General features: G+C 33.9%; 1 protein-coding gene across 2 annotated transcripts in view; it reads left to right on the forward strand.

The window, feature by feature from the left end:
* DCN (decorin) overlaps positions 1 to 27,844 on the forward strand; it is a 56,600-nt gene that overhangs the window by 2,391 nt on the left and 26,365 nt on the right. For both annotated transcript variants that reach the window (XM_044677923.1, XM_044677922.1), the window contains exon 2: positions 8,601 to 8,853. In XM_044677923.1, coding sequence (XP_044533858.1) covers positions 8,634 to 8,853 — 220 coding nt within the window. In that variant the 5' untranslated portion in view covers positions 8,601 to 8,633. The remainder of the gene's footprint in view (positions 1 to 8,600; positions 8,854 to 27,844) is intronic.

Here is a 27,844-nt window from a genome sequence, read left to right on the forward strand (position 1 = left end):
CCAGCAGAGAATAAATAAAGTGATGTGTCCAAGGTAACAGAGATAGTAAGTGGAGCCAATCTTGAACTGAGGTCTTCTGACTCTAATCCATCATTCTTTCTATTTTTCCACATTGCTTTTGGGGAAGATAACAATTTAGATATTTGTCTCTGATATAAGTAAACGTAATATAATATATAATATTCATAATATATAGCTATATATGTAATTTCAAAGTTAATAAATGTGGTCAGATGATATTTATCTGGACTAACATGGTTTATTAAAACTTAATGTACTTAGTTTAAATTTTTTTCCAAAGTTACGGAGAATTAAAATATACAAGCCCAGCAAACTTGTGATAAAGTTTTAATGTGTATCAGAGTGAAAACCATTCAGTATAATTTTATACAAGAGAAAGCTGCCAAACAATAGAGTAGGTTTTTTAAGGCAATACTGTAACTAAAAAGAAAATATGGAACCTAAAAGAGGATTGTATATTAATGTGGAATTGATTAATAATAGAGTAAATAAGCTGAATTAATCTGAATTAATATTTGAAAAAAAGAAAATGATGGATGTTTATTTTTTGTAGAAATACTCATACTAATTAGTATAAACAAAGAAACAAAGTATAAGAAATTAAGACACCCATGCCCTTTCCATTGCTTTAAAGTAAAGATTTCCAGATGGCCAAACAACAGTTAGGAAACCAGTTGGTTTAGCCTAGGAAGAAAGCCACTGGACAATCCATTCAAAATAACTCTTTAGCTCAAAGTAAGGACTTGAAGTCTTTAGCTAATTCTTTAGAATGTAAAGTAAGAACCAGATGAGATAAACAGCTGTTTTGCTAATATCTGTTACAAGTTCTTAGAACATTTGGAGGAAAAAACGCACAACTTAAACTTTAAATTAAGTATTATCTAATTTATTTTTAAGGAAGGGAAAATTATTTTATTTAGTCAAGTTAGTAAATAATTTAATCAACCCAGGCAACCTAAGCATCAGTCAAATTTGGGGAAAAACAAAACCCTCTTTATTTTAGCATGCCATTTTCATAATAGCTAGACAATATTTTGAGAACAATAGTGACATAGACCATATCAAGATCAGCAAAGAATATGCTTGACTACATAACTGGCCCATATTAAAGATTGGTTTTGACTAAATGAATCATCTATGCAGTCAAAAAATGATCAAATCATTCACTTAATCACAGCCAATTAATTCTTTTAAAAAGACAAAAAGGAGAAAAAGAACTCACTAAAATCTATTTATGTTTTTAATGTTAAATTATACATCCTTCAAAAATTAGATATTGAGAAAAGAAGTAGGTTAGAGGGCTATAATAAGGATCTTAAATCTTAGTCCATTGGCTAGATGAGGATAATGAACAACCAAGAAATCTGCTCAAGATCACGAGTAACAGATATAGGGGGAGAACCCAGATTCTCTAACTTGAAACCCATCACATTTTGCACAGTCATTTTCTACTCTCATTTTTCAGATTTCTTTTTAGTATATATAAAATAGTTTAATGTATCTATAGATCTATCTATGTATCTATGTATCCATGTATCTATCTATCTATCTATCTATCTATCCATCAGAGTACCTTAAAGTCCATCTGGCCCAACAACCTCATTTAGCAGTGAGAAAACTAATACCCACAAATTTCTTCCATTTTTTCCAAAGTTTCAATGATAATAAATGACAGAACCAAGTTTTGAACCCAGGTCATTTGACCCTAAATCTAACAATACTTCCACTGTACTATTATTTTATCCCCCTTCTATGTCCCCCTAACTATATCTAACTATGTCTGTCTATCCATCCATCTATATCTATAACTCTTTACTTATCCATATATATGCACGTAGATTACCAACCAATCCATCAGTCATTGAGCACTATTTTGATTCAGTTAGTCATGGAGTTAGCTTTTAAATTGAATTCATGATTAACCAAATCAAAATAGTAAAATGACTAAAGTGGGTTGAATCTTTGGTATGTTATATATGTGTTTGAATCTCAGTTTTCTGTTTACTCTGTTTGTAAGACTCAGCCTCAAGGGTAGGGGCAAGAATGATAAATTTGGAATCCAAGTACATAGGTTCAACTCATGGCTCTGATTCTTACTATCTGTATGATCTTGTGTAAGTTAACTTAGCCTCTCTTGGCATCACTTTGCTTCTGGATAAGGGTAAGAGGATTTGATCATATTACTTCCAAAGTTCTTTCCAACTCACTTTTCTGTAATTCTGTGACACTGGTATGATTTATGTAGTTTTAATACTAGAATCTCCTCCTCCCTCTACATGATTTAGGGCAGTGATGGGCAAATTTTTTAAACAGGGGGCCAGAGGAAAGGAAATGCTCATCTGTCAGTCTGTTTCTAAGACAACTCTTTCGACATTTCATTGTATTGTATCCTACTCATTGTATTCATCGGATTAGGAATAATGTGGCACTGCCAGATAGAATATTTCAGGGGGCTGCATCTGGCCCACGGGCAGTAGTTTGCCCACCACTGATTTAGGGTTATCTCATCTGCAAATGATTCATTAAGCAGAGAGATTTTTTCATAGGTTAATGATAGTTTAATTCATCACCTTTGCTTCTGAATATGTTACTCCATTTTTTATCTAGAGAAAAATCCTTATGGTAAAGATGGAAAACAAGGCATTTCTGCAATATCAGCTAAATCTGACAGTATATGTAATATTCCATCCATACAGTCAACTACCTCCACACAAGTGAAAGAGAGGTTCATTTTCTGATCTCTAATTTGGTGCCAAACTTGGTAATTGCCCTTAGTTTCATATTATTGTTTTTTGTTATTGTTTATATTCTGATGGTAGTATTCATTGTTTACATTTTTTCTTGATTTTGTTTTCCTATCTCTGTATCAGTTCATATAAATCTTTCCATTATTCTCTTAATTCTTCATACTCGTCATTTTGCAAAATACAATTCCATTATTTTTATGTACCACATCTTGTTCCATTGACCAATGACCAACTACTTTGTTTACATTTCTTTTGTATGGTATAGTTTGGATGCTGAAAATGGCAAAAAAAGAACATTGATTCATAGAAAACTGACAAAATGCCTAATCTATTAGGCAAATGTGGCTGTGAGACACTGACTTTGAAGACCATATAGAGAAGTGCCTCTTTGATGAGTGTACTGAGAGGACCTATTTGAAGGCAGAACAGACTAAATTATAATTACTAATTAGTCAATTTAAATTTAACTGTATTTGAATTTGAAACTTTTTAGCTGATAAAATTATAAATTAATGTCCAGGGACCATGAGAAGATCATATAATGACTATTGAGTTCCTACTTGACAGAAAGATACATGTCTTCATGGATCCTTCATGAAGTAAAGCTGGGTAACACTAGCTATAAAAAGTCTCTGATTTGAGACAGTAGAAGTTATTCAGAGTCTAGCAGAAAGACTTCTGGACAAGATGGCTATTTGGATAGATGCAGGCAGATTAGACCACACATGTTGACAGATAAAAAACAATAATCTCTCTAGGGAAAATAATAATCAAAGAATTCAATAAGAAATACTAGTAAATGACTTCTTCCATCCACAAGATTGCACAGGAAAAACAAAATGAAACAAAAATCAAACAAACTAAAACAAGAGTAGCCTAGTCCCAACAGGAAATGGGGCCACCAGCAAAATATCAGAAAACAAAACTGATGTTATCTCCTAGTGTAACTAGAAATAGCTCAGGTCTCTGTGCCTTTAGGCAGTCAGAATAGAAGGCAACCCAAGAAAACTTCAGAGTAATGAAAAACCCATAGCTAGAACACTGGAAGAACCAGGATACTAAAAACCTGTGTGATGTGCTTTTGTCAATGGTAGCATGACTGTTAAAGATATCCAAGCCCTTTTGCTTCTGAAGACCTTTTCACTGCATTGTGAGGTGCCATTTTGAGAGCCTTGAGAATCTAGAGATCTTGACTCTAAGATTCAGGGGTTGGAGGAAAGCAAAAGCAGATGGAGATCAGTACAGGAACTCAGAGGAGTTCTAGCATGAGACCTAGAAAAGCCAACCACCTCACTGGAAAGTGCTGAATAGAAATCTACCTGTGTGACTCTTGGCAAGTCATTTAACCCCCATTACCTAGTCCTTACCATTCTTCTCCCTTTGAACCAATAATATACAATATTGATTCTAAGATGAAAAGTAAGGGTTTAAAAAAACTGCTACATAGGTGGGTTTGCAAAAATTTAGACCAAGCTTTTGTGTGTGTGTGTATAAAATAAATGAGCATAATATATTTTAATTATATAAGTATATACATATATATAATATATAATCTAGATATGCCCCACAATTTGACCTAAAGAGAGAGGGTAAGATCATTACAACAGTAGAAACATGTAGGGAACGTGGATTTTTAAAAAAATGACCACAGAAATACCTAGAAGAAATTGAGCTAAAGATCTTTTTAAAAATTTTTATTGATTTATTTTTTAAACTCTTACCTTCTGTCTTAGAATCTATACTGTTCCAAGGCAGAACAGTAAGAGCTAGATAATGGGTGTTAAGTGACTTGCTCAGGGTCACACAACTAGTAAATGTCTAAGGACTGATTTGCACCCAGGACTTTCCATTTCTACTCATGAATCTCAATCCAATGAGCCTAGCTAATCCCTCATCTTTTTTAGTTTAAATGAAATTACCATTATGAAGGAAATATATAGAAAAATAAATATCTTAGAAAAACAAAGTTGTTATCCTTGCTGAAATAATGGATTCTCTAAAAATTAGAATATGCCGTATCAATAATTTTATGAGACAGAAAAAATAGAAATAAAATATTCACAAAATATACTAAAATATAAGATAGTAGTGACTAAAATAAACTAGAAAAGATCATTTAAAATCATTGGTGTTGCAAAATTTTAAAGATCTTCTGTCACTCAAAAGAAGAAATATGAGAAGATATTCCCAACTCACCCTTTCAAGGGTGTGGGAGGTCCACAGATATTGAACATTACATATATTTTCAGACTTTTTCAATGTATGGAAAAGTTATGCTCTAATTATCCAAAAAAATCTGGCTAAGAAATAGAAAGATCAGTGCAACAGAGCAGACATGCAACGAACAACAGTAAAAGATTGTAGTAATTTTGTATTTAATAAAAACCATAGATACAGGTATTTGGGGATAAGAAATCACTATTTACTAAAAGTTACTTGGACAACTGAAACCTAGTCTAGCAGAAACTAGTTATGGACTAATGTCTTACATGAATAACTAAGATAAGATCAAAATGGATATTTGATCTAGATATAAAAGAAGATGCCTTAAGTAAATTAGAAGAATAGAGAATATACTACTGATCAGATCTAAGGAGAGGAGAAGAATTTATGAGTGAATAAGAGATGGAAAGCATTAAACTGAAAAGTTTTTGTTCAAGTAATAAAAATGTTGCCAAGATTAGAAAAAACAGGAAAATTTTGGGGGAAATCTGTGACATCCGAACAAAAGTTCTCATATCTTAAATATATAGTGAACATTGGCAAATTTGTAAGAATAGAAGCTATCCCCTAATTGATAAGCAGACCATTTTTAGATGAAGAAATCAAAATCATATTTGGATATATGAAAAAATGCTCTAAATCAATAGTGATTAGAGAAATGCAAACCAAAACAAATCTGAGATATATCACCTTACATCAAATGGACTGGCTAAGATGACAAGAGGGCAGAGTGACAGATGTTAAAGGAGATATGGAAAAACAATGACACTAATGCATTGTTGGTGGAGCTATGAACTTAACCTACCCTTTTAGGGAACAATTTGAACTTACACTCAGTGAGTTATAAAACTGTGTATATCCATAATATCATTTCCCAAGGAAATCAGGAAAAAGAGGAAAAGAACCCATGTCCCAAAATAGTTATTGTAGCTCTTTTTATGGTGGCAAAGATTTGGAAACTGGGGAGATGACCATCATTTGGGGAATGGCTGTATAAACTGTGATACATGATTGTGATAGAACACTATTGCAGCATAAGAAATGATAAACAGACTGATTTTGAAAAATGGAAAGAATTATATGAGCTAACTAACACAAAATGAGGAAAACATTATATACACCTATAGAACTAATACTGGAAAAATAAACTGTGAATGTTATCTCCAGAAGGTGAACAGAAAGGTTAAACATGAAAAATTTAATTTATATGAATATGTTGGTCTCTATGATGACATCCTTTGAGATGTGAGGAGGCTGGGGGGTGGGGGGAATGGGACATTTGTTGATAGGATTTATTAAGTAAATATGAAGAGAATTAAGTTAAACATATAGGAGATTCGTTATTTCACTTGTGTACTATCTTCTTTTTCTTTTATGGAAATGTTTTTGTATTGTTTAGTTTTTAAACATTTGGAATAATAAAAAATTGGGGAAAAGTTATGCTCATCTCTTTCCTCTTCTTTTTTGTATTAAAAATTACTATTTTTACATATGATACCTCATCTTGGAAAGAGAAGAAGAGGGATACTGGGGAAAATTATGATGATGTAGAATACAAAAAGCATCCATAACAACTTATTTAAAATAGAATCTTTGGATTTACTTAAAACCATAAGAAAAAAAATCTAGATTTTTAGAAAAAGGGAGTAAGGTAAAGCTAGAAAAAATTGATTCACCACCTTATGAAAGAAACTGCAAAGAGTAAAGTCCCTTAAAGGCAAGGGAAAAATAATTAGGATTGCACAAGCACTGGCAACTTTTACCAAACTGAAAGGAAAACATGGAATTAATGAGTCTGGATTTTGGTTAACAAGGAAGAATAAATTAACCTGAAAAACAGAATATAATCCTATGGGAGAAAATTAAACGAATAAACAAAAAACAAATTTTATTGAAGTAGAAGACTTTTAAGCATTTCCAGTGAAAAGACCAGAGTTGAAAAGGAGTTTGGAATGCAAAGATAATAATGAAGAGTAAACTGGAAGGGCAGCTGGGTAGCCTCAGTGGATTGAGAGTCAGGCCTACAGATGGGAGGTCCTAGGTTCAAATTTGGCCTCAGACACTTCCCAGCTGTGTGACCCTGGGCAAGTCACTTGAATCCCATTAATGTAACTTTTGTTACCTCTTATCAGAGGGAAATAATTTTGCCCCAAATCAGTCCTCAGACCTATGTGAGACTTGAAAATGACTATTATGGATTCTTAAGTAATTTTTCTCTTTAAAGAAGATTGCTCAATATGAAGCAGAAAAATTGTAATCATTGTTGAAGACCAAAGGGAATGCTAATAATGCTATCAGAGGAACAAATGCTTTAAAACTACTTCTTCCTGATAAGAATCTTTTTTATCAACTGTACAATGTAATATATAAATATGTAGAAAAAGAAAAAGAAGAAGAAGGAGAAGTAGGAGAAGGAGAAGAATAACAACAAGATGTAGAAGAACAAGAAGTCACTGAAGGAGTATCACTTATTTTTTTTCTTAGTGTCCTGTTAAGGATATCTGTAAGGGAAAAGACCTTGCCACTGATTCATCATCATTCATAGGAGAGAAGTGCCTTTGTTTAGGAAGAGATTGATAAGGACCATAAAACAAGCAGGTATCAAATAAAGAAGATTGTTTCTACAAAGCTTTAAATTACTCCAGGTCTGTGGGTTCCCCTAAGTTTTATACTTTCCTGTTTATTTTTGTAAACCACTCTGTGCATTGATTGGGGAGTGTGACCTAGTTTTATGGGAGGACTTTAATGATATTTTTGTTCTGGTATTTAATTGGATAAATTCTATCATTATACCTTCTTTGATCTTCTAGCAAATAAATATGACCATAGCTGCTTTTGTTTTATTTTGAACACATCTTTTATATTTGAATTAGTGTCATGATGACTAATATATAAATGATAAACATATCAGTAAGAGCTTAGCAACTACAGTGGCAAGTGGTAGAAAGAAAAATTGAGGGTTATCATAGGTCTGAGAGATATGCTTTCTTCTGAGAATTTAAGACCTACCACCATGAATGCTAATGTAGTAAGAATTGCCCAAAGAGCAAGATTGCGGGTCTATAGGTATGCCATTGAGGTCTATATCCTAACTGGGCTGCATATTACTACCAAAAAAGTGTTACCAGATATATTGATGTATGTGAGACCTTTCTTTCAGTATCCTTTGCCTGATAATGGTATCTCTGGTTCAGAAGGCATGGAAGCTTATATGATCTTATTTCACACTTGAAAAGCAAACAAAGATTTTAAAACCACATTTCCATTCCCTGTTTTTTTTCCCCTTCCAAATATACCAGAAATGTGCCTGCAATTCCCATGTTCTTTTAGAATGTACACTATTTGCAAATAGGATTTAAATTTGTTGCATTTATAGCCACGATCTGTAGTACAGCTCCTACTAAAAAATAAATTTAATAAATATTCATTTATTGATTGATTGATCCATAAACACAATTTTTGTGTTCTATTAACTAATGAAAAAGCAGAAGTTTGTTTGCTATTTTCTGACATTTTGCATTTATGATAGAATATAACAGATGAAATCATTCTGTAATGATGTAGTTTTATCTTGTTCCAACCCTTTTTCTTTGATGTTGTTGTTCTTAGGTTCTCTGTTCCTGAAAGTCAATGAAATAAACCATGAAAGCTACTATCATCTTCCTCCTTCTTGTACCAGCATGCTGGGCCAAACCATTTCAAACGGGCTTATTTGACTTTATGCTAGAGGATGAAGCCTCTGGGGATGTTCCTGTCGAACGTCCTTTTCCCGACGGACGTACTTTTTCCCCAGATCCAATGGGGCCAATGTGTCCCTTTCGTTGCCAGTGCCACCTTCGAGTAGTTCAGTGTTCTGATTTGGGTAAGTTGATCCAAAATTCCTCTATTTAAGTACCTTGTTAGCTTTCATCATCTCATTTTAGTAATTCTGCCCTAGTCAAATGGATTCCTCGTCTAAGAAGAAGCAGAGATGGGGCAATGAGAAGTGGGTGAGCTCTGGAGTCATAAGTCACTTGGCTTCAATTTTCTCAAGTGTAAAATGAAAGGTTTGGACTAGATAACCTCTAAAATTCATCCTAGGATTCAATATATTATATGAATAACAATAACATTTATATATCATTTTTAGACAGGCAAAGCACTTTATGAATATAATCTAATTCTATCCTCACAGATTCTAGGACCTAGGCTTCAATTTTGATTTTATCATTTGATATTTATGTTACCTGGAGAGAATCACTTCTTTCCTGGTCTCCATAGCCTCATTTGTAAAATTAAGACCCTTTAAGATCTATTTCATTAAGAACAAAGTCTTTGGAAATCTGTTATTTTCATGGGGAACTCTGAAGTCTTTGCTGTTGTTCAGACATTTTTAGTCATGTCCAACTCTTTGTGACCCCATTTGGGGTTTTCTTGGCAAAGAAACTCTGGTGGTTTGCTACTTCCTTCTTCAGATCATTTTATAGATGAGGAAACTGAGGCAACCAGGATTAAAGTGACTTACCCAGGGTTACATAGCTAGTAAGTGTCTGAGGTCAAATTTGAACTCAACTATATGAGTCTTCCTGACTTCATGCCCATCAGTCACTCTATCCATTATGCTAACTAGCTGTCCTACATTACCTCAGTAGCTACAAAATAAATTCAAAAATAGTAATTACAGCATCCATTGTTTCAAGCTCCAAGCTGGGCAGAACAAACATTCAAGAACTTATTTGTCCCAGGAAGTCAAGAGCAAAAAATTCATTAATGTAATATTAAAATGTACCTTAAAATTATATATAAAATGTTTAAGTATCAAAATATAGGCTTATATTTGAGATGCATAATTAAGAATACCTGTTTCTACAGTGCTTTAAGATTTACAAAACATTTTACAAATATCATTTCATTTGACCCTCATGACAAATCCTATGAAATAGTTGGTCTTATTATCTACATTTTATAGAAGAGGAAACTAAGGCTGAAATGTTAAGTCACATCAACTAGCATTAATTAAGCACTTAATATGTGACAGGTACTTTGCTCAATGTTAAGGATATAAGGAAAGATAAAAATATGACTCTTAAGGAGTCAGAGTCTAGTGGACTTAAAAGACTTTATAGGGGCATAGATTCAGTCTTAGAGACCACTGAATTCAACATCCTCATTTTACCTATGAAAAAACTGAAGAAGAGAACATAGAATTAGAGATAAAAGAAATGTTAGAAGTAATCAAATTCAACCCTTTGACTTTATTGATGAGGAAACAAAAAAAAGACAAAAAAAAGATTAAGTGACTTACTCAAGGCAACATAGATAAATAATAGTAGAACTGGTAAAATTCAAGTTATAGAATCACATATTTAAAGGTAGGATGCATCTTAGAAACCATGTCTTTAATTGTCTTCATTGTCTTTCAGTGTCTTTCCTTTAACAAATGAGGAGCTGAGGTCCAGAGAGATTGAGTGGTAGAACCAGAATATGAACCAATGCCCTCTGATTCTAGAGCTCACTTCCTTCTGCCAAAGCTTAGATTTGAGTTCACTTGAGCAGTTCTGAATGTTAATGACTTTAGTGTGGCATCTACTAAGAAATGTTCAATACTCCAATAGTCTTCTCCATTTTCCCTGAAAGGACTATTTCTTCCTAATGCTCAAAATGAAAGGTAAAAAGACATGAATTACTTTCATAACCTCACATTTTGGAGCCAAAAGAGATTTGGCCAGTCATTTGGTTAAACTTCAGGGGGAAAAAATATAAAAAAAAAACTTTCACTGAACTGAGTTTGACTGTTTACATGACAAATATTTTCAAAACTCAGTGCCTGATAAAAGCATTCTGGGATGGATTTCCAATTCCACATCATTAAAAAGCCGAAAGTCATTCACAGGAACACATCATAAAAATGTTGTTATAGGATGGCATGCAGTTCAAAGATTCGGGAAAGCCATGGCAATGTTTGTAAAGATGAGGTATTTTCTCACGTCTCCATGCTCCCTAGAAGGCTGGTTAAAAGAAAAAACAAGTACTCTAATTTCTTTTGCTTTGGAGGTGAGGGGTGAGGAAGACAATGGGATGCTGTGGAAACCTCCTGGAGGAGGGGATGCTCCCCTAAGCAATGAACACTCACCAATCACCTGTAACTTCTGGTCACAGATATTTGCCTCATGATCACTAACATGGTGTTTTACATAGAGGAATTTAATGAATTATTGTTAATGACTGTGTTAGAGGCAGGGCTTTACACCATTTTGTTTCTTATTTTTACTATAGAATCTCTTAAGTGAAAAGAAATTGGTAAAGGTCTTGATGACTGATTCTCTATGTCTCTTTCCCTGTTTCATGTTGTCCCTCTGTCTCTCTTTTTGTCTATCTCTGTCATTCTCTTTCTCTGTCTCTCCGTCTGTCCTTTTTTATTTTTGCTTTTCTGTCACTCACTGTCTCTTTTTATTTGTCTCTCTGTCTTTGTCTCTTCCTTCTCTCTCTCGCTCTCTCTCTTTCTCTCTCTCTCTGTCTCTCTGTCTCTCTGTCTCTGTCTCTGTCTCTGTCTCTGTCTCTCTGTCTCTCTCTGTCTCTGTCTCTCTCTGTCTCTCTCTTTCTCTCTCTGTCTCTTTCTCTCTCTCTCTCTCTCTCTCTCTCTCTCTCTCTCTCTCTCTCTCTCTCTCTCTCTCTCTCCCTATCTCTCTCCACATATAGGTACAGACAGCTACTTTCTTTTATTTTCTTTTGTTTTAAACAGTGTTTATGATTTCATTAGAATAGAGAAATCCAGAAACTCCCTTTCCCATTGCAAATTGGCAACTCCTCTGCAACTTAAGGCTTTACAGAATTGTCCAGTTCACTAAAAGATTAAAACTTCTAATAAACCATTCTCTATCTGGAATGGATCTAGAAGTCAACTTCTTTTGACTCCGAGGTCAGCAGGTTATGGTAACATGCATGGTTCATTTCCTCAGGTGATAACTAGGTATTCCTAAAAAATCATATTGAATTTATAGAATTAAAATCTGATTGACAATCACATCTAAGACTTCATATTAATTTTCTTAATTCTATAGTGATTGTTGTTGTGTGGAGATGCAAAGCATGGAATCCCTGCAAAGGTACAGGGATAGCCTCAACCAGTTGAGAAGGGTTGAAACTGCCCCTCACCCAAAGTTCTCCAGGGAGGTCCCCTGGAATTCTGGGTGAGGCTATCCCTGTACCTTTGCAGGGATTCCATGCTTTGCATCTCCACACAACACTGTCCAAAAGAAAAAAATATTTAAATAAAAATTTAAATAAAAAAATTTAAGCATCAATCATATCACAAGAGCACACCAAATATATATTAAAATTATAATGATCACAAATAGCAATCACATTTTTAAAAGGATAAGGGCCATTCCCAGAAATTCTCTCATTTGGGGCATAAATATTTTTGATTAACATTTTTATTTATGTATTTCTCCAAAGAAAAGCCATTGAGATGGCACCTTCTTTGAATATTCCTAAAGAATCTCTTTAAGTTATCCTTCTCAAACAAAGAAGAGAAAGTGTGAAAACTTGAAAACTTGATCTACACTGTATTGGATACACAGATTATCTAATGCAGATACACATTTATGTGTAGACAGATATATACATGTACATATGAATATATAGACATGTCTATCCATATGTATGTTAATAAATACAATATATGTATGTTTTCCTTTTTTGTAATCTAAATTCATGTTAAAGCCAAAGACAGTGTCTTATAGAAATGGTACAGTGTAAATAACACTTCTCTGGAGTGAGAAGACTTTGGTTCAAACCCTTTCTCTTAGACTTACTATTGATCTGACTCAGAGCAAATTCCGTCAATTTCTGAGCTTCTATTTCATCAAATTGAAAGGGTTGAACACAATGGATTTTTAGGCTCTTTTTAGCTCTTGAGCTATGATAATATAAATATAAGTTGAGCCAACTGATCTGTTAAAAACCAAATTATCTGTGGAACGATATATAAAAATAAATAAAAATTAAAAACCCACTCTCACCAGCTTGAGTCTTCAAATCATACGTGATAATAAATTGAACTTCAAAATTTACTTCCCCTTTTTCTATATTAGATGGTAAAGAAAAAGATTTATAATATGCAAAATTGGAACCTACAGGAGTTCGGTTCAAATCCTCCCTCAGAGATTTACTAACTATAACTTTTGTCGTCTCTCAACCTATCTGTGCCTCAGTTTTTTTTCTCTAGAACAGGAGAAAAGTAGATTTAATAGCATATATATTCCTTCCAGCATTAATTTGTTATCTTATGTTGATGGCTAACACAACTCTCATTAACATAATCTTTCCTTGGGGAAGTTAGGTAGCTCAGTGGTTGGAGAACCAGACCTGGAGACTGGAAATTGTGGGCTCAAATATGGTCTCAGAAACTTCCTAGCTGTGGGATCTTGGGCAAGTCACTTTACCACAATTGCCTTGTCCTTACTGTTCTTCTGCCTTGGAACCAATACTCAATATTGATACTAAGACAGAAGGTAAGGGTTTAAAAAAAAAGAAAAGAATAAATCTCAAATTTTTGCATAGAATAAATAAAATAATATTCTTAATATAAAAAGATGATGGAGATGATATGATATAATGGTTAGGTTGACAGCCTCTGAGCCTGGAAGACCCCAAGTTCAAGTCTTGCTTCTGACACTGATTTTCTGTCTGACTCCAGATAAGTTATCTAACTTCTCAGCTTTCTAATACTTGATCATCAGTTAGGGATTGATAACATTTTTAAATCAACTGATTCATAGGAGGAGTGAAACTTTATCCTTGACTTGAATTGTGGTCATCTTGTAGCCAACTCATCAATTTTTCCTGTTAAAAATGACATTAGTAAAAGATAATTTAAAAAAATACAATAATAAGTCATATTTCATAGATCAAGATTGACATATTTGGGAAATTGACATTTCTGGAAATTGGCATAGCTGGAAAAGGATCACCAACGATGAATGGGATACAAATGGAAAAGCGATATTTGAAAACAAGAAAATTTTAAAGAGGGAAAGAGGAAAACATTGAGGCAAGACAGTATAACAGAGTAATGGGCTAATCATAGACTGAGTTAGGAGGAACTTCAGAAACCATCTTGTCTTCATTTTACTAATGAGGAAGCTAAGAGATCCATAAGATAAGTTGCTTACCCCCCAACAGTTCACAATTAGTAAGAAGAAGATCTGAGATTTTAATGTAGATCTTGGGTTTCCAAATCCAAACCTTTTTCTATTCTACTACAGTACTTCGGAAAAAATCAGGGTTTATCAAAATCAAGTTTTTGAAATAAGTTATTTGGAGCAATAAGCTTCTGATTTTTATGATTAGAATATCTCCAAAAACAGAGAAGATTGCACACACAGGCATATATAAGTGTATGTATGTATATATGTACATATATATATATATACACACACAAACACACACACACATACACACACATACATACAGCTAGCTAGAGGAAGACATAAAATTAACTCTATGGGTCATCATCTAACACGTCTAACATGTTCATCAAAAAACCTATTTTTTAACGTGATATTCTCTAGTTTCATTGTAAGAATTTCAAAAAGAGCTACTCTGTCAGCATGATTATAATATATGGATATTTTACTACTAGTAATTCTGAGAATAGAAACTAGAAAGATGCTTTTATTGATGTAGAGGACTCTCAGAGGAGGAAATTCCATCTACTAACTCAGGGCGGCACCTTCTCTGCAACCTCTAGCCTAAGAAAATTGACTAGAATTTTAATAAGTTAAGGGACTTATTCAGTCACAAATTCAGTCTGTATCAGAGTAAGAACTTGAACTCAGCTCTTCTTGACCTCTATGTTTATATAATATGGTATTCTCAATAGTCCTCTACAATAAGTGCAAATATTAATAGTACTGTTTTACAGATGAGAAAACTGAGTCTAAAAAAGATTTGGTGATTTACCCAACATTATAAAACTAATAAGTTCCAGAAGTGGGATTTTAATTAAATAATCCAATAACAACACCAATAATTCTTTCTATGTCTTCTTTCCCAGTCTGTTGCTTTTAAAAATCCTGAAATTCACCACATGAAATATGGAACATTCATCAAAAATGTAATAGAATTGATATACAATATCTAACTAAATTATTAAAAGATTTGAGGTCCTATAGCCAACAATGTGTGAATTTTTAAACCAAGGGAACTATTCTGTTAGCACATGAACTGTTTCCACCTCCTGGTTTAAATTTATAATAGGACCAAATAAATATTTTTAAAATTTCATTAGAATTTGATGGACTACAGAGGTTAACATACCACACAAACATATTCAAGGAATAGATAAAATTACATCAGGATTGACTGGTTTGCCAAATAATTTAATTCATTTTGTAATTTACTAAGTTTATTAAGTATATTTTTCATCTCTCTCTCTCTTTTTTTCTTTCTTTCACTCTCTCTCTCTGCATATCCCATCTCTTTCTTTCCATCTCCATTTCCCTCTATCTCTTTCTTGATCTCCATCCTCATGATAGAGATAGATACATACATACATAGACATAGGTACAAATATCGATATAGTGTTTTTAAAAGTCCTGATTATTCATATTAATTCAATTTAAAAGCATTTATTTTTTCTCTTCTCCTCCCGTGGGGAAGAGCAAAAAGAAAATAGAAATGATCTTAAACCTGCAAAATCAACCAAAACAAATTAGTTACATCTTAAGATGTAGGTCTCAGTTTGTATCTTGAGTCAAGAGGTAGGGAATATGCTTAATTAGAACAAATTATGATATGTGGATAAAATGAAACTTGTAAAATAAAAAACAATGGGAATGTTTTAAAGAAATCTGGAATGACTTGAATGAAATTGAGGCTCAGTGAAGTTAGATCTAGGAGAACAATGCATATAACCAACAACTCTGTAGAAGATGTATTTTTTATTTTGATTTGCTGTTGTTTAGTCATTTTTTAGTCACGTCCAATTCTTTATGATCTCATTTGGGTTTTTCTTAGTGAAGACAATAGAGTGATTTCCCCTCTCCTTTTTTAGATAATTTTACTTATGGGGAAACTGAGGCAAACAGGGTTAAGTAACTTGTTCAAGTTCACCCAGCTAATAAGTGTCTGAGGCCAGATGAATCTTCCTGATTCCAGGACTGATGCTCTATTTACTGTGCCACACTAGCTGCCTGACTTTGATTTACAGGGTATTGATCGAGTTTCTTCACTACATTTTTCTATTATACTTCTCCGCTGTACATTTTTGGTATTCTTGCTCTCAGAATTTGATGACAACTTTCATCATCTTCAGGGAAAAACTTTGGTTGCCTTTAGGGCTTACTTGGTCCAAGTCTTTAACAACATTAACGTTTCATCAGTCAGATGACTATTTCCATAGTACTGAAATGGTTCTCAAAAATGATAAGAAGCAGCATGGCATAGTTAATAGGGCATTGGACTTTCAATTCTGCCTCAGATGCTTCTTAGCTATGAATGGGCTATTGCTTTAGTTTCTATCTGAGAGGCCTCTATGGTTCAGTTTCTTCACATATATAAAAGGAGAGAGATTGAGCTTAATGATCTCCAGGCTCCTTCCCAGCTCTATATCTATGATCCAAGTTATTTTTAATGATTTCTGAAGTCAAATCAATTTACAACATAGCCATAAAGGAACAGACAGGCTCCCAAAGCATATCCTAAAACATAAAACCTTCCTATTTTGCTGAGATGATTATTTTGTTGGGATTCCGTTAACCTTGGAGAGTGTGTGTCCCATTGCATCTGGAAAATTCATCTAACAGGATGCAAATACCAACCCCTCCTAAGAGAGCCCTTAGATCTTCAAACATAAGTCATGTTTAAATAGATAGCACAAAGCATTGTTGTGCAACTTTCAGGAGAATCTAAGACTCCCCAAGAACCACATTCAAACAAATCTGGATTGTCTGGATTGTTCCAAATGTCTGGCTTGTTGCACAATGATAGAATAGCCTTTTTTCCCTAAAATTCAGAAAATATACCCGTTGTTTTCACAAGTGACCCACTTTGTTTCACTTGATGACAAAGACTCAGCAGGCCTCTTTTGTTGTTGTTGTTGTTTTATTGTGAAAAGAGAGAGCTTGTGTGCTTTCTTTTGAAGCTCCCAAGTAAAATTTGTAGAATGAGTGAGTAATAAAGCCCCTGCAAATAGAATCATAGCTTTACAACGAAACAGGACTCAGAGGCCATTGGGCTTAATCCGTTTATTTTACACAAAGGGAAATTGAGTCTGACTGGAGTGGCTATTCATAAGCTTATAGATTGAGAGATGGAAGGGAATTTAGATGCTATCTAGATTACCTTTTCTCATTTTAGGAAACTGAAACCTGGAGAAATAAAGCAATTAATCCAAGGTCACATAGATAGTGCAACAGAACTGGAAATAAAATTGAAGTCCTTTGAGACTCCATATTCAGTATTGTCTCCTCTACATGAAATATAATATAGTAACTGTTGGGGAAAAGATTTTTCCCATGAGATTTTTAAGAATGTTAGGGGAATGAATTTGATGAGGACTGCATTTCTATAAACAATACAAGAAATTGCTATTTATCATGTTAGAATCAACTTTAACTTGGTTCTTAAGCTGCAGAAAACAGAAGAAAGTTTAGCCTCTGATGAGTTATAAAAATAATGTAGTTGTTACTCCATTTCCATCATAAAACTTTGATGTACAGGCAACTGACATATTGGATGAAGAGTTGACCTTGCATTAGAAAGACCTGAGGTTGATTTCAGCTTTTGATATATACTCTTTGTGTGACTTTGGGCATTTATTCTCTCGGTGAACCCAGGCAGCTCTCAAAGTCTATCTAATTATTAGGAATTTTTAAGAGGCAGGGCAGCTAGGTGGTACAGTGGATAGATTGCCATGGCTGGAGTAAGGAAGACTTATTTTCATGAGTTCAAATCTAGCCACAGACATTTACTAGATGGGTGACCCTGGACATGTCACTTGTTTGCCTCAGTTTCCTCATATATAAAAATGAGCTGGAGAAGGAGATGGCAGACCACTCCAGTATCTTTGCCAAGAAAACTCCAAGTGGGATCACAAAGTCAGACATGACTAAAACAACCAAATGAGTCAGCCTGCTGTACTGCCCAGAGAACTAGTTTTCAAGTCAGGAAGATCTATGTCTTAGTTCTTCCAGAATCATATAACTTCTAATTGCCCCAAGTCAAGTCTTGAAGACACTAAGATGCAGAGCATGTGCCTACCTGAATCTGTAGAGAATCTCCCCATCTGGAGGTTTTCATACCAACCAAATCAAAGGTACCATGCCATTCCCATTTTAAAGTATGACTTCCAAAGAAAGTATCATGTAAGTTAAAACTATTCCCTTCTGAAATAGAGTTTAATTGTCATTTGTAAATAAAAAGGTTTTATTTTAAACTTAAAGACATATTTGTAATTTTGATGATTTAGAACCATTTCAGCATCAAATTTCCGCTTCAGAAGAGAAAGAGAAGATGCTACTGTAATTTTGGTTCTATGTAGACAGGCTGCACAGGGTATGGTTTCAGGGTGAGGATGACCTGGGTTCCGCCTTCATCTCTAACACAGTCTGGCTAGAGATACTCTCAATGACCCCTTTAACACTCAAAGTTCTGTCTAAATACTAGGAAATCTTAGAGGTGTTCAGGAATAGTGGTAGAAAAGTCACCCTCTGAAGGAAGAAAGTTATATATAAGAGGGAAGAAAAGTCAGATATAAAGAGCCAGTGTACGTGAGCAAAGAGAATATTCCTTACAATGGAGTTCTATGCATCAATGAATCTCAGGTTGAGATAAAAAAAAAACACCCAATTTTTAAAAATAATCTAGATTTGTAGAAAGATTTTGAGACTGGATGGGTCATTTAACCTCAATGACCCAGACAATTCCGAAAGACTCAAAAGGCTTCATAATTCCATGGATGGAGGGAATTTCCACTATGATGAAAACCTAGGTCTGGACTCCACCCTGGCTTTCTCCTTCCCCACAAAAAATTACCTAAGAAGATTAGGTTCATGCTTTAAAAGACCACAGGGTTTTTAGGCCTAATTTTTAGGAATTCACTTTCAAATGATAACATCTCAGGATGAGCTTTAGAGGAAAAAAAACATCAAAAAACCCCATTAACAAGGAAAAATAAATGACTGGGATTTCCAAGAGAAATACAAATGCCAAATTTTTTTCTCATCATAAACCATTTGAGAGGTGTTCTTGCGGGATATGACGTTTCCTCCTTTTTATTAAAGTTGTTTTAAAGTGTTTTCATGACTAAGTTTTGTAAGTAAGAGTAGGAATGTGTCCTGGCTAAACTTTCTAACTGCCTCAGTACTTAGCCCAAAAGAAGTGCTTAATAAATATGGGCTGAATTAAGTTCAAATATTCCAGATGGAATCTTGGGAGTCCTGAGTGATAAATGAGATCAAGTTGGGTCTCCACATAGCTCCAAGATTTTAAGCTGTTGGGCCAATACTGAGGCAGAGGACAGACAAGTAGCTTTTTAACTAGGAAGACTGGAGTTCCAGTGCTTCCTCTGATACATATGGCGGCATAACCATGGACAGGTCCATTAAACTCTCATTGTTCTACATGACTTTAAGTCTTAGAGAACTGCATTGGCAGAGGGTATTATCTTAACTGGGCATTTTGCTATATCAGTGAAATTACAGATCCAGTAAGTATGCTTCTATTCTGTAGGATGAATAGAAGGGAATGATATAAAATACCACTAGAAAGATGAAGAAGCTCTCAATTTTGGGGGAGCCTGACAATTTCAAGCATAGTAGTAATTAGACATATAGAGAAATAATTGAGACCTACTGAGTCCTTTGGAACTGGAGAATGAATGATGTGATGATATAGTTTCCTAATAAAGATCAATTATTCTGGTAAAAAAATGGATGTCTGGATGGATGGATAAATTAAAAATACACACACACACACACACACATTTACTAAGCATTTACTATGTTCCTGGCATTGTGCTAGTGCTGGGAAAGTAAGTAATATCAAGAAAGACAGTTCCTATCCTTCAAGTAAGTTATATTTTAGGGGAGAAGGTCATAATCACTTAGTCAATAAATATTTATTATTCATTAAACATGTGTTAGGTGCTAAGTGCTAAGGATATGGTCAGGAAGTGATATAGAGGCCTGATTCTGGGCAAAAAAAAAATAAAACAAAAAAAATAACTCGCTTGTAGGGTGAAAGGTTCCAGGTTCAAATCCAAGTTTTTGTGGCAGAGTGTTAAAGAAGATGGCCAGAGCACAAGTGATATAGTTTGGAAATATCTAGAAAATGACATGGAAACTTGGTTTGAAGTATACATTGGAGAGGAGAGAGTGTTTAAGAGTCACATGGGTTGGAATCCTAAATATCTTACTATAATGTGAAGGGGTTGGACTAAATGACCTCTAAAGAGATTTCTCACTCTAAATCTATATTCCTGTGACCTGTTTGGGGAAGTTGCTGGCACAGTGGATAGATTATTGGGCCTGGAGTCAAAAAGACTCATATTCCTTAGTTTAAATCTGGCTTCAAACATATACTGGCTGTTTGACCCTGCACAGTCATTTAATCCCTGTTTGCCTCAGTTTCCTCATCTGTAAAATGAGCTGGAGAAGGAAATGGCAAACTGAAATGACTGAACAAACAACACAACTTGTTAAAAAGCTATAGCAATGCTTTAGGAAAGTGGAAATGAAAATCTATATTAGGATGACGACGGTGGGAACAGAGGAGAAAGGAAGACTATAAAGATGTTATATAGTTAGGAGTAATTGGAGCTAGTGAGAATTTGAATAGGGGAGCTAAAGGAAATGGAAGAATAGGCTCAAGGGAAAAGATAAGAGGCCAAAATTTAAACATATTAAATTTGAAGTATTAGTAATATAGCTAATTATGGGGTCTTGAATATAGGTACAAATGCAAGCTCAGAGGAGAGATATTGGTTAGCCATGGCGTTTGGAGAATCATTGGAACAGATGAGAGTTGAAACAATGGGAACTAATGAGATTAGTAAGGAAGAGAGGAAAGTGAAGAGATCAATGGACAGGTGATGGAGAAGTGATCAGGGAGGTAGGAATTGTAACAGGAGAGAGCATTATCTTTGAAGCCAAGGGAAGAGGAGGCTCTCCATTAGAAGGGAGTGGGCAATAGTATAAAACCTTGCAGAGGGAGGGGAAGATAAGGACTGAGATGTGGTTACTGAAGCTGGCAATCTGGAGAGCATTGATGTGAGTGAGTACTTCTAATAGAGCGGGGAGTAACAGAAAGTGTCAAATATAACTTTTTCCAGAAACTTAGTAATGAAGATAGAAGAAATATGGAAGAGCAGCTAAGTGGGGTAGAAGAGTCAAAGAAAAGCTTTCAATGATTTAGGGCAGGGATGTTCTGAAGCTCTGAGCTTATTTTGAGCGTGGATTGTTAACATTTCAAGGTGAGTGTTTAAACCTTGAGAATCCATAAATGCTAGAAAACAGGGCTGAATTTATTATTTTGTTGATAGTTTAGACTTACAAAAATTGATAGATAAAATACTAATAATGCATATTAAATTAAATACTATGACATGCTATGCTATTATAAAATACAGTTTAATACAATACAACAAAACATAATAGAATAGAATGCAATATAATATAATATAATGTAATGTAATATGATATGATATGACATGACACAATCTGACAATATAATACAATACAATATGATAAAACATAACACAATATGACATACTATACTATATAATATAATATAATATGATATATGATGATATAATATGATATGATATGATTTAACATAACATAACATATTATACAATATAATATGCCACAATATAATATGCCATAATATGATATGATATGATATGATATGATATGATATGATATGATATGATGTAATATAATATAACATTTGCAGATCAGGTTGTTAAATATTTATCAGCACATTTGGGAATGGGGAGACTTGTATGCCTAAAGGTAGATAAGGAGATAAGGAGCCTGTGATGAAGGAAAGATTGCATTTCAGAAAAGAATTATAATATCATCTCTTTAGAGTCTTGGGAACTTAGAAGAAATGAGAAAGAACAAGATCAAGGGAAAAGGTATTGGGCTTTTACTCAATGAGCATTAAGGATGCCATTTTTCTGTCACTGTAGGAAAAACAGTTAGGCATCAATGAGCTATTTATATTTAGTAACTCATTTAATAATGGTTTATATTTCTGTGGTAATTTAATGATGCAAATTTATATTATATATATATATATATATATATATAATATAAAATCTCATTTGGTCCCCCCAACAAACTCTGTATTGGAGGTGATATCTCCACTTTACAGATGAGAAAACTGAGGCTGAGAAAAGACCCTTCAAAGTTCAACTTAGGCACTGCCTCCTTACCTGTCTTTTTATGGTTTTCTCAGCTTTTAGTGCCTCCACAACATGGTGGGCAGTTTACAAATAAATATTTATTACATATGTATTATTAATCTATAAATCTGACAACAGGCTGCTTCTCTCTCTTAGAATGTACCCTCCTTGAGAATCACTGCTGTTTCACTTTTTTTATTCTTAGCATAGTTTTTGGCAAAAAGTAGGTGCTCAGAAGTGTTTATTAGAATGAGACACTGTAGTGGATAGCTCGAAGGCTCATTGGGACCTTAGCCCCTTTATGAAGAATTCTTATAAAGTCATGGACAAAAACTGTAAGTAATAAGAAATTATGGAGAAGATTGCAATGTGCACCAGATGAGGAAGTACAAGTGCCAGATTCGTAGAGAATCTACATCATTATATTGTACATTCCTAGACAACAGGGATTTTTTTTGTCTTTTTTTGCATCCCTAGCACTCAGCAATGTTTGGCAAATAGTAGTTATTTAATAAATATTTTTGATTGATTGAGTGATTGGATGACATGAGATTGCTTTTATCTACCTAAGTTTAAACTTGTTTTTTTTTCAATAACCATTTATAGAGTCAGTCTTCCACAATCCCTTTTTGGAGAAGTTCACATAGTTAAAGAAGTTTTAGATATTGATCTTTGCTACCCTTTTCCCGATTGAAAAGAAACTTATGGCAACTTTGGACGATTTACAAGTTAACCAAAACAAAAATATACCTTATAGAGTGTCTGGATTTCACCCAAATTGCATCAATTAAGAAATATTTATTAGATCCTACTGGTTACCAGATTTTTTCACACACTGGAGAATAAAGTATAATCCCTGCCTTCAAAGAATTTACATTCTACTGGGAGAGATATAATATGGTGAATTCACAATCCTTCAGTGCCACACTTCCAGCTCTTAACTTTGGAGAATACCTAATTATTTGGGCTCTGAGACCTTTCCAAAATTTCAATAAAAACACACGTAATAACCACGTTCTATGGTGTATGAGACAAATTGGGAAAGATTACTGTATGATTTTGGGTAATTATTTTTCTTGTTTTATTTACCTATAAAAGGAGAGACTATTGAGAAGTAATGTGGTACAGAAGAAATATCTCACCCTCTCAAGTCAGGGGTCCCAAGTTCAAACCCAAACTCTGAGGCTTAATATTTGTGTGACCTTGGGCAAGTCACTTAAACCTTCAGGCTCTTATCTATAACACGGGGAGTTGGAGTAGATGTGTTCTAACGTCTATTCTGGCTTCAAATAGATGATTATATGTTTTCAACTTAATATCTTTTGGTCCAATGAATGATTAGAAAATATTCATCAAAATCACCATAGTGCACAGACCTAAGAATAGAGGAATTGTTCATATAATTTTAACCTAATTTTCTCCCTTTGAATTTTGGAGAGAAAAAATAACATTTCCATAGTTACTCAGCAAAAGAGAGATAATATAAGATTAAACAGACTGAAAATAGACGAGGCTTTGGATTGATGTGATCGATGGAGTAGACTGAAACTCAAAGGGATTGAGGTGCAAGGACTTCTCATTTTCTCAAAATATGCACCCCATATGTGCTAAATGGACTCTAACTACCCCCACACTTGGGTATAAAGATAATTCTTTGCACCCTACATAATATTTAGGCACATAACAATATAAAGTCAAAAAGTATCAATGCAAAATTCTCAGTTGAAATCCCAGATGCATTTGGAGAAAACAGCATTGGGAACCAAGCCCTTGGATAAATCTTGGATTTGGAAACATGCCATCGAAAAATGCATGAAATTTTGTGATGACCTGGCCCTTTTCCACCCTGATGTTATCCAGATTTTTTACAGTTGTTAGGACAAAGCTATTTATCACTGGGACAACCAGGAGGGAAATATTTATTATTCTTCATTTCAGAAAGTTCTTTTTTGTTGACATAATTTTTGAAAAGAATGAATCTTTTAACAAAAGAAACTCAAGCTCTTTTTGAAAACATTTATGCATGTATATAAACATATGGATATACAAGCATGTCATATGCATATAAACATATGTAACAAACTCACAGAAGCATATATAGTTGTATATATGTATATATATATATATAAATCATAGAATACTTTGGAAATAGTTTGTCTATCATTCATCTTCTGGAACTTTATGGATGATTACTTCTGAGTAACACTTTTTGACTTAGAGAATAACTTAATCAGATTTTGAGGCCTACCTGATAACACTAGATAAGCTAAAATAGAGGAAATACAACTGATAAAGTAAGAAAGGAGAGTGTTTTTTATGTCAGATTATATATGCCCAAGGTTAAAGTTATTAAAAAACTAATTAGCAATTGAGAAGTTTAAACATACCATGTTTGCATTTACCTATGCGTTTAGTTAGTTAGTTTTGCCCTAGTCACCAAAACAATCCACCTAAAATGATTTTAAGGTCATTAGTTTATATTCCTGTGCTTTTTTTCCTGAAAGTATATTACAACTTCTATGAAGAAAACTGAAGGCTTTTAATTGCTATCTAATTCAATGTACAAAACTACTTTGCAGTCACATTTTATGGATAACTATAACATCCATTACCTCCAATATAAATGTCTTGAGAATTTATAGTTAGCAACAGCTTTTTAAGTTTGTATTTTTCTAATAACTTTTAAATTGTAAAGCAAAAGATTACACAAAACAATGATTTAGAAAGTAGATGTACATAATTTGAAATTTCAAGTCAATCAACCTTCCTCGATAATTGAATCATTAATCACTTACTAAATAATCAATCTTCCAGGATCATTTCAGTATTAGACAGAAGAGAAGTATAAAGCAAAATGTTATTCATTACTAAATGAGGAAAGAATGAGAATAATAAAAGATATCCATATAGTAAATGCTTGCATATAGCTATATATATATGTAGATAGATAGATAGTTAGATAGATAGATAGATAGATAGATAGATAGATAGATAGATAGATAGATAGATAGATAGATAGAAGGAGATACACACACATATACATATATATATAGAGAGAGAGAGGAAAAAGAAAAGAGGGGAGAAAGAGAGAGGGAAGAAGGGAAGAGTGGAGAGAGAAAGAGAGAGAGAGAGAGAGAGAGAGAGAGAGAGAGAGAGAGAGAGAGAGAGAAGATTGATTCTTCTTTGCCCAATTTAATAATTTAATTGTGATATGGTACATGGAGAAACACTTCCTTGAAGGGTGATACCTGGTTTGATGTTTGCTACTATGAAAACAGAGGTGAGTTGAATAGACATCCCCTCAGCAATCTGGTCGTTTGCTCCAGAGATCTTATGCCTATAATTCAGAGTAGTTGCCATAGATGAGAGTAATCCCTTGTTAGATTACCTAAACAGGTAAAAACATCTCCATTGTATGTACTTAGGATAAAAACATGAACTAAGCTTTCTGCATGATATACTCTTTACTTAAAATAAATCAACAATTTTTTACAAGAAACCAAATTCAGTTCAAATCTGGCCAAATTTCTTTTCTTTTCTTTTTTCTTTCTTTCTTTTCTTTTTAATTGTAAGAACTTTAACATGAGAAAATAAAATGTTTCAATTGATGCAAAAAAAGTGCTTGGTTCTTTTAGGTATGTTAAGATCTTAGTCCTTTTAGTGACTATTTAAAAGAACTAAATGTTCACAGCAAACTTTTAAAAGTATCAATATAGTAAATATGAAAGGCTTCTATTTAAATGATAACCAAATTGACATTCCCTCAATTTCATAGAATTTCAAAATCTCAGGGTAGAAAGAGATCTCTGGGTAGTAAGAGACTTCCATGGCAATCTAGTTGAGCTCAGACTTTATCAGGAGTTTGGTCTTTAATATAGTTAGGAAATTTCCATCCTTGACTCTAGCAAAGGGGAATTGATCCACTACCTATGAAGATAGCCCATTCTCCTATTAGGCAGTTTTAAATGATTGGAAGTTTCCCTTGACATTAAACTGAAATTGGACTTTCTGAAACTTGTGAAAAAGAATTGCTTAAATTCTACCCAATAGTCTAATTCCTTTTCTACAAGATAGTCCTTCAAAAACTTGAAGACAGTTCAGATCCTCTCTCCCCTGAGTGCGTAGGCACATATACACAGTTTCTTTTCTCAACATTTTAGCATCACTAATGTCTTCTGAAGTGAGTGAGTGTAACACATTGGATTGGTTGAAGTGCCCTGAAAAATCACATTGTGGAAATGACCTTTATAGTCCATCTTTGTAAGCCTCAGCCTCAGCCTCAGAACATTTTGCTACAGATTCTCAGCCTGTCTCTGCCACTAACCTTTATACACAGAAAAATAATCATATTTAAGAGTGTAGATTAAAAATACAATGGAATGCAGACAATAGAGATTTTTTAAAGAACTGGCACAAGATACAAGCTACACAGAAAGAGCAGGCAAAAAATGTGTAGTGATAAACTACTCAATGGAAGGAAAGTCCACCTAGATGAGATCATGGATCCATCTGGACATTGGTATATTACCCTGGAATCTAAAAACTAGGAACATATTTTCAATTTCAATTAGAACTATTTAACCAATTTCTATGGTACCCGCTACCCATATTACCATGGGTGTGTTGATAAATATTTAGCAACCATCTTTCCAGGGGAAAAAAAGGATTATTTAGTACATTATTAACTGCATTATTCACTTTTCCACCATCACTTTTGTTAATAATATCAACAACAAAATAATACTTTAAGCCCTAATTCATCACAATTGCCTATTTCTAAGGTATGAATGCTTATATTGAAACTTTAACCATCAGTTCTCCCTAGCTGGTCCAGTTGGGTCTTGTATACTTTTCTATATAGTACTAAATTATGCATAATTGTAATGGCACTGGCCCAGTGAGACTAGCAGAACCTGAAATTCCTCAGAGGATAAAAAAACAGGGACATTGAAAAAGGTTTCCCAAAGGCTGGAGTATCTTAAATAAAATAGGTCAGGAGCAATTAAGTGGCTCAGTGGATAGAAAGCCAGGTCTGTAGATGGGACATCCTCGGTTCAAATTTAGCCTTTGAAACTCTCTAGCTGTGTGACCCTGGACAAATCACTTAGCCCTGATTGCCTAGCCATTACCATTCTTCTGCCTTGGAACCGATACTTAGTATTGATCCTGATCTAAGGTAAAGGTATTTACAAAAAATAAAATGGGGCAACAATTTGTAAGATCCTTAAGGACAAACCATATTTATTTTTGTTTGTGTTTATTTTCAGTGTCCTTCAGAGCATTTGGCAAATAGTAGGCATTTAAAAAGGGGGCAGCCAGATAGAGCACCAACCCTGAATTCAAGAAGACTCATCTTTCTGGGTTCAAATCTGGTCTCAGACACTTACTAGGTGTGTGGCCTTGGGGAAATCACTTAACATTGTTGGTCTCAGTTTCTTCATCTGTAAAAATGAATTGGAGA

This window comes from Gracilinanus agilis, chromosome 5, assembly GCF_016433145.1.
Source record: "Gracilinanus agilis isolate LMUSP501 chromosome 5, AgileGrace, whole genome shotgun sequence".
In the NCBI taxonomy this organism is placed as follows: domain Eukaryota; kingdom Metazoa; phylum Chordata; class Mammalia; order Didelphimorphia; family Didelphidae; genus Gracilinanus; species Gracilinanus agilis.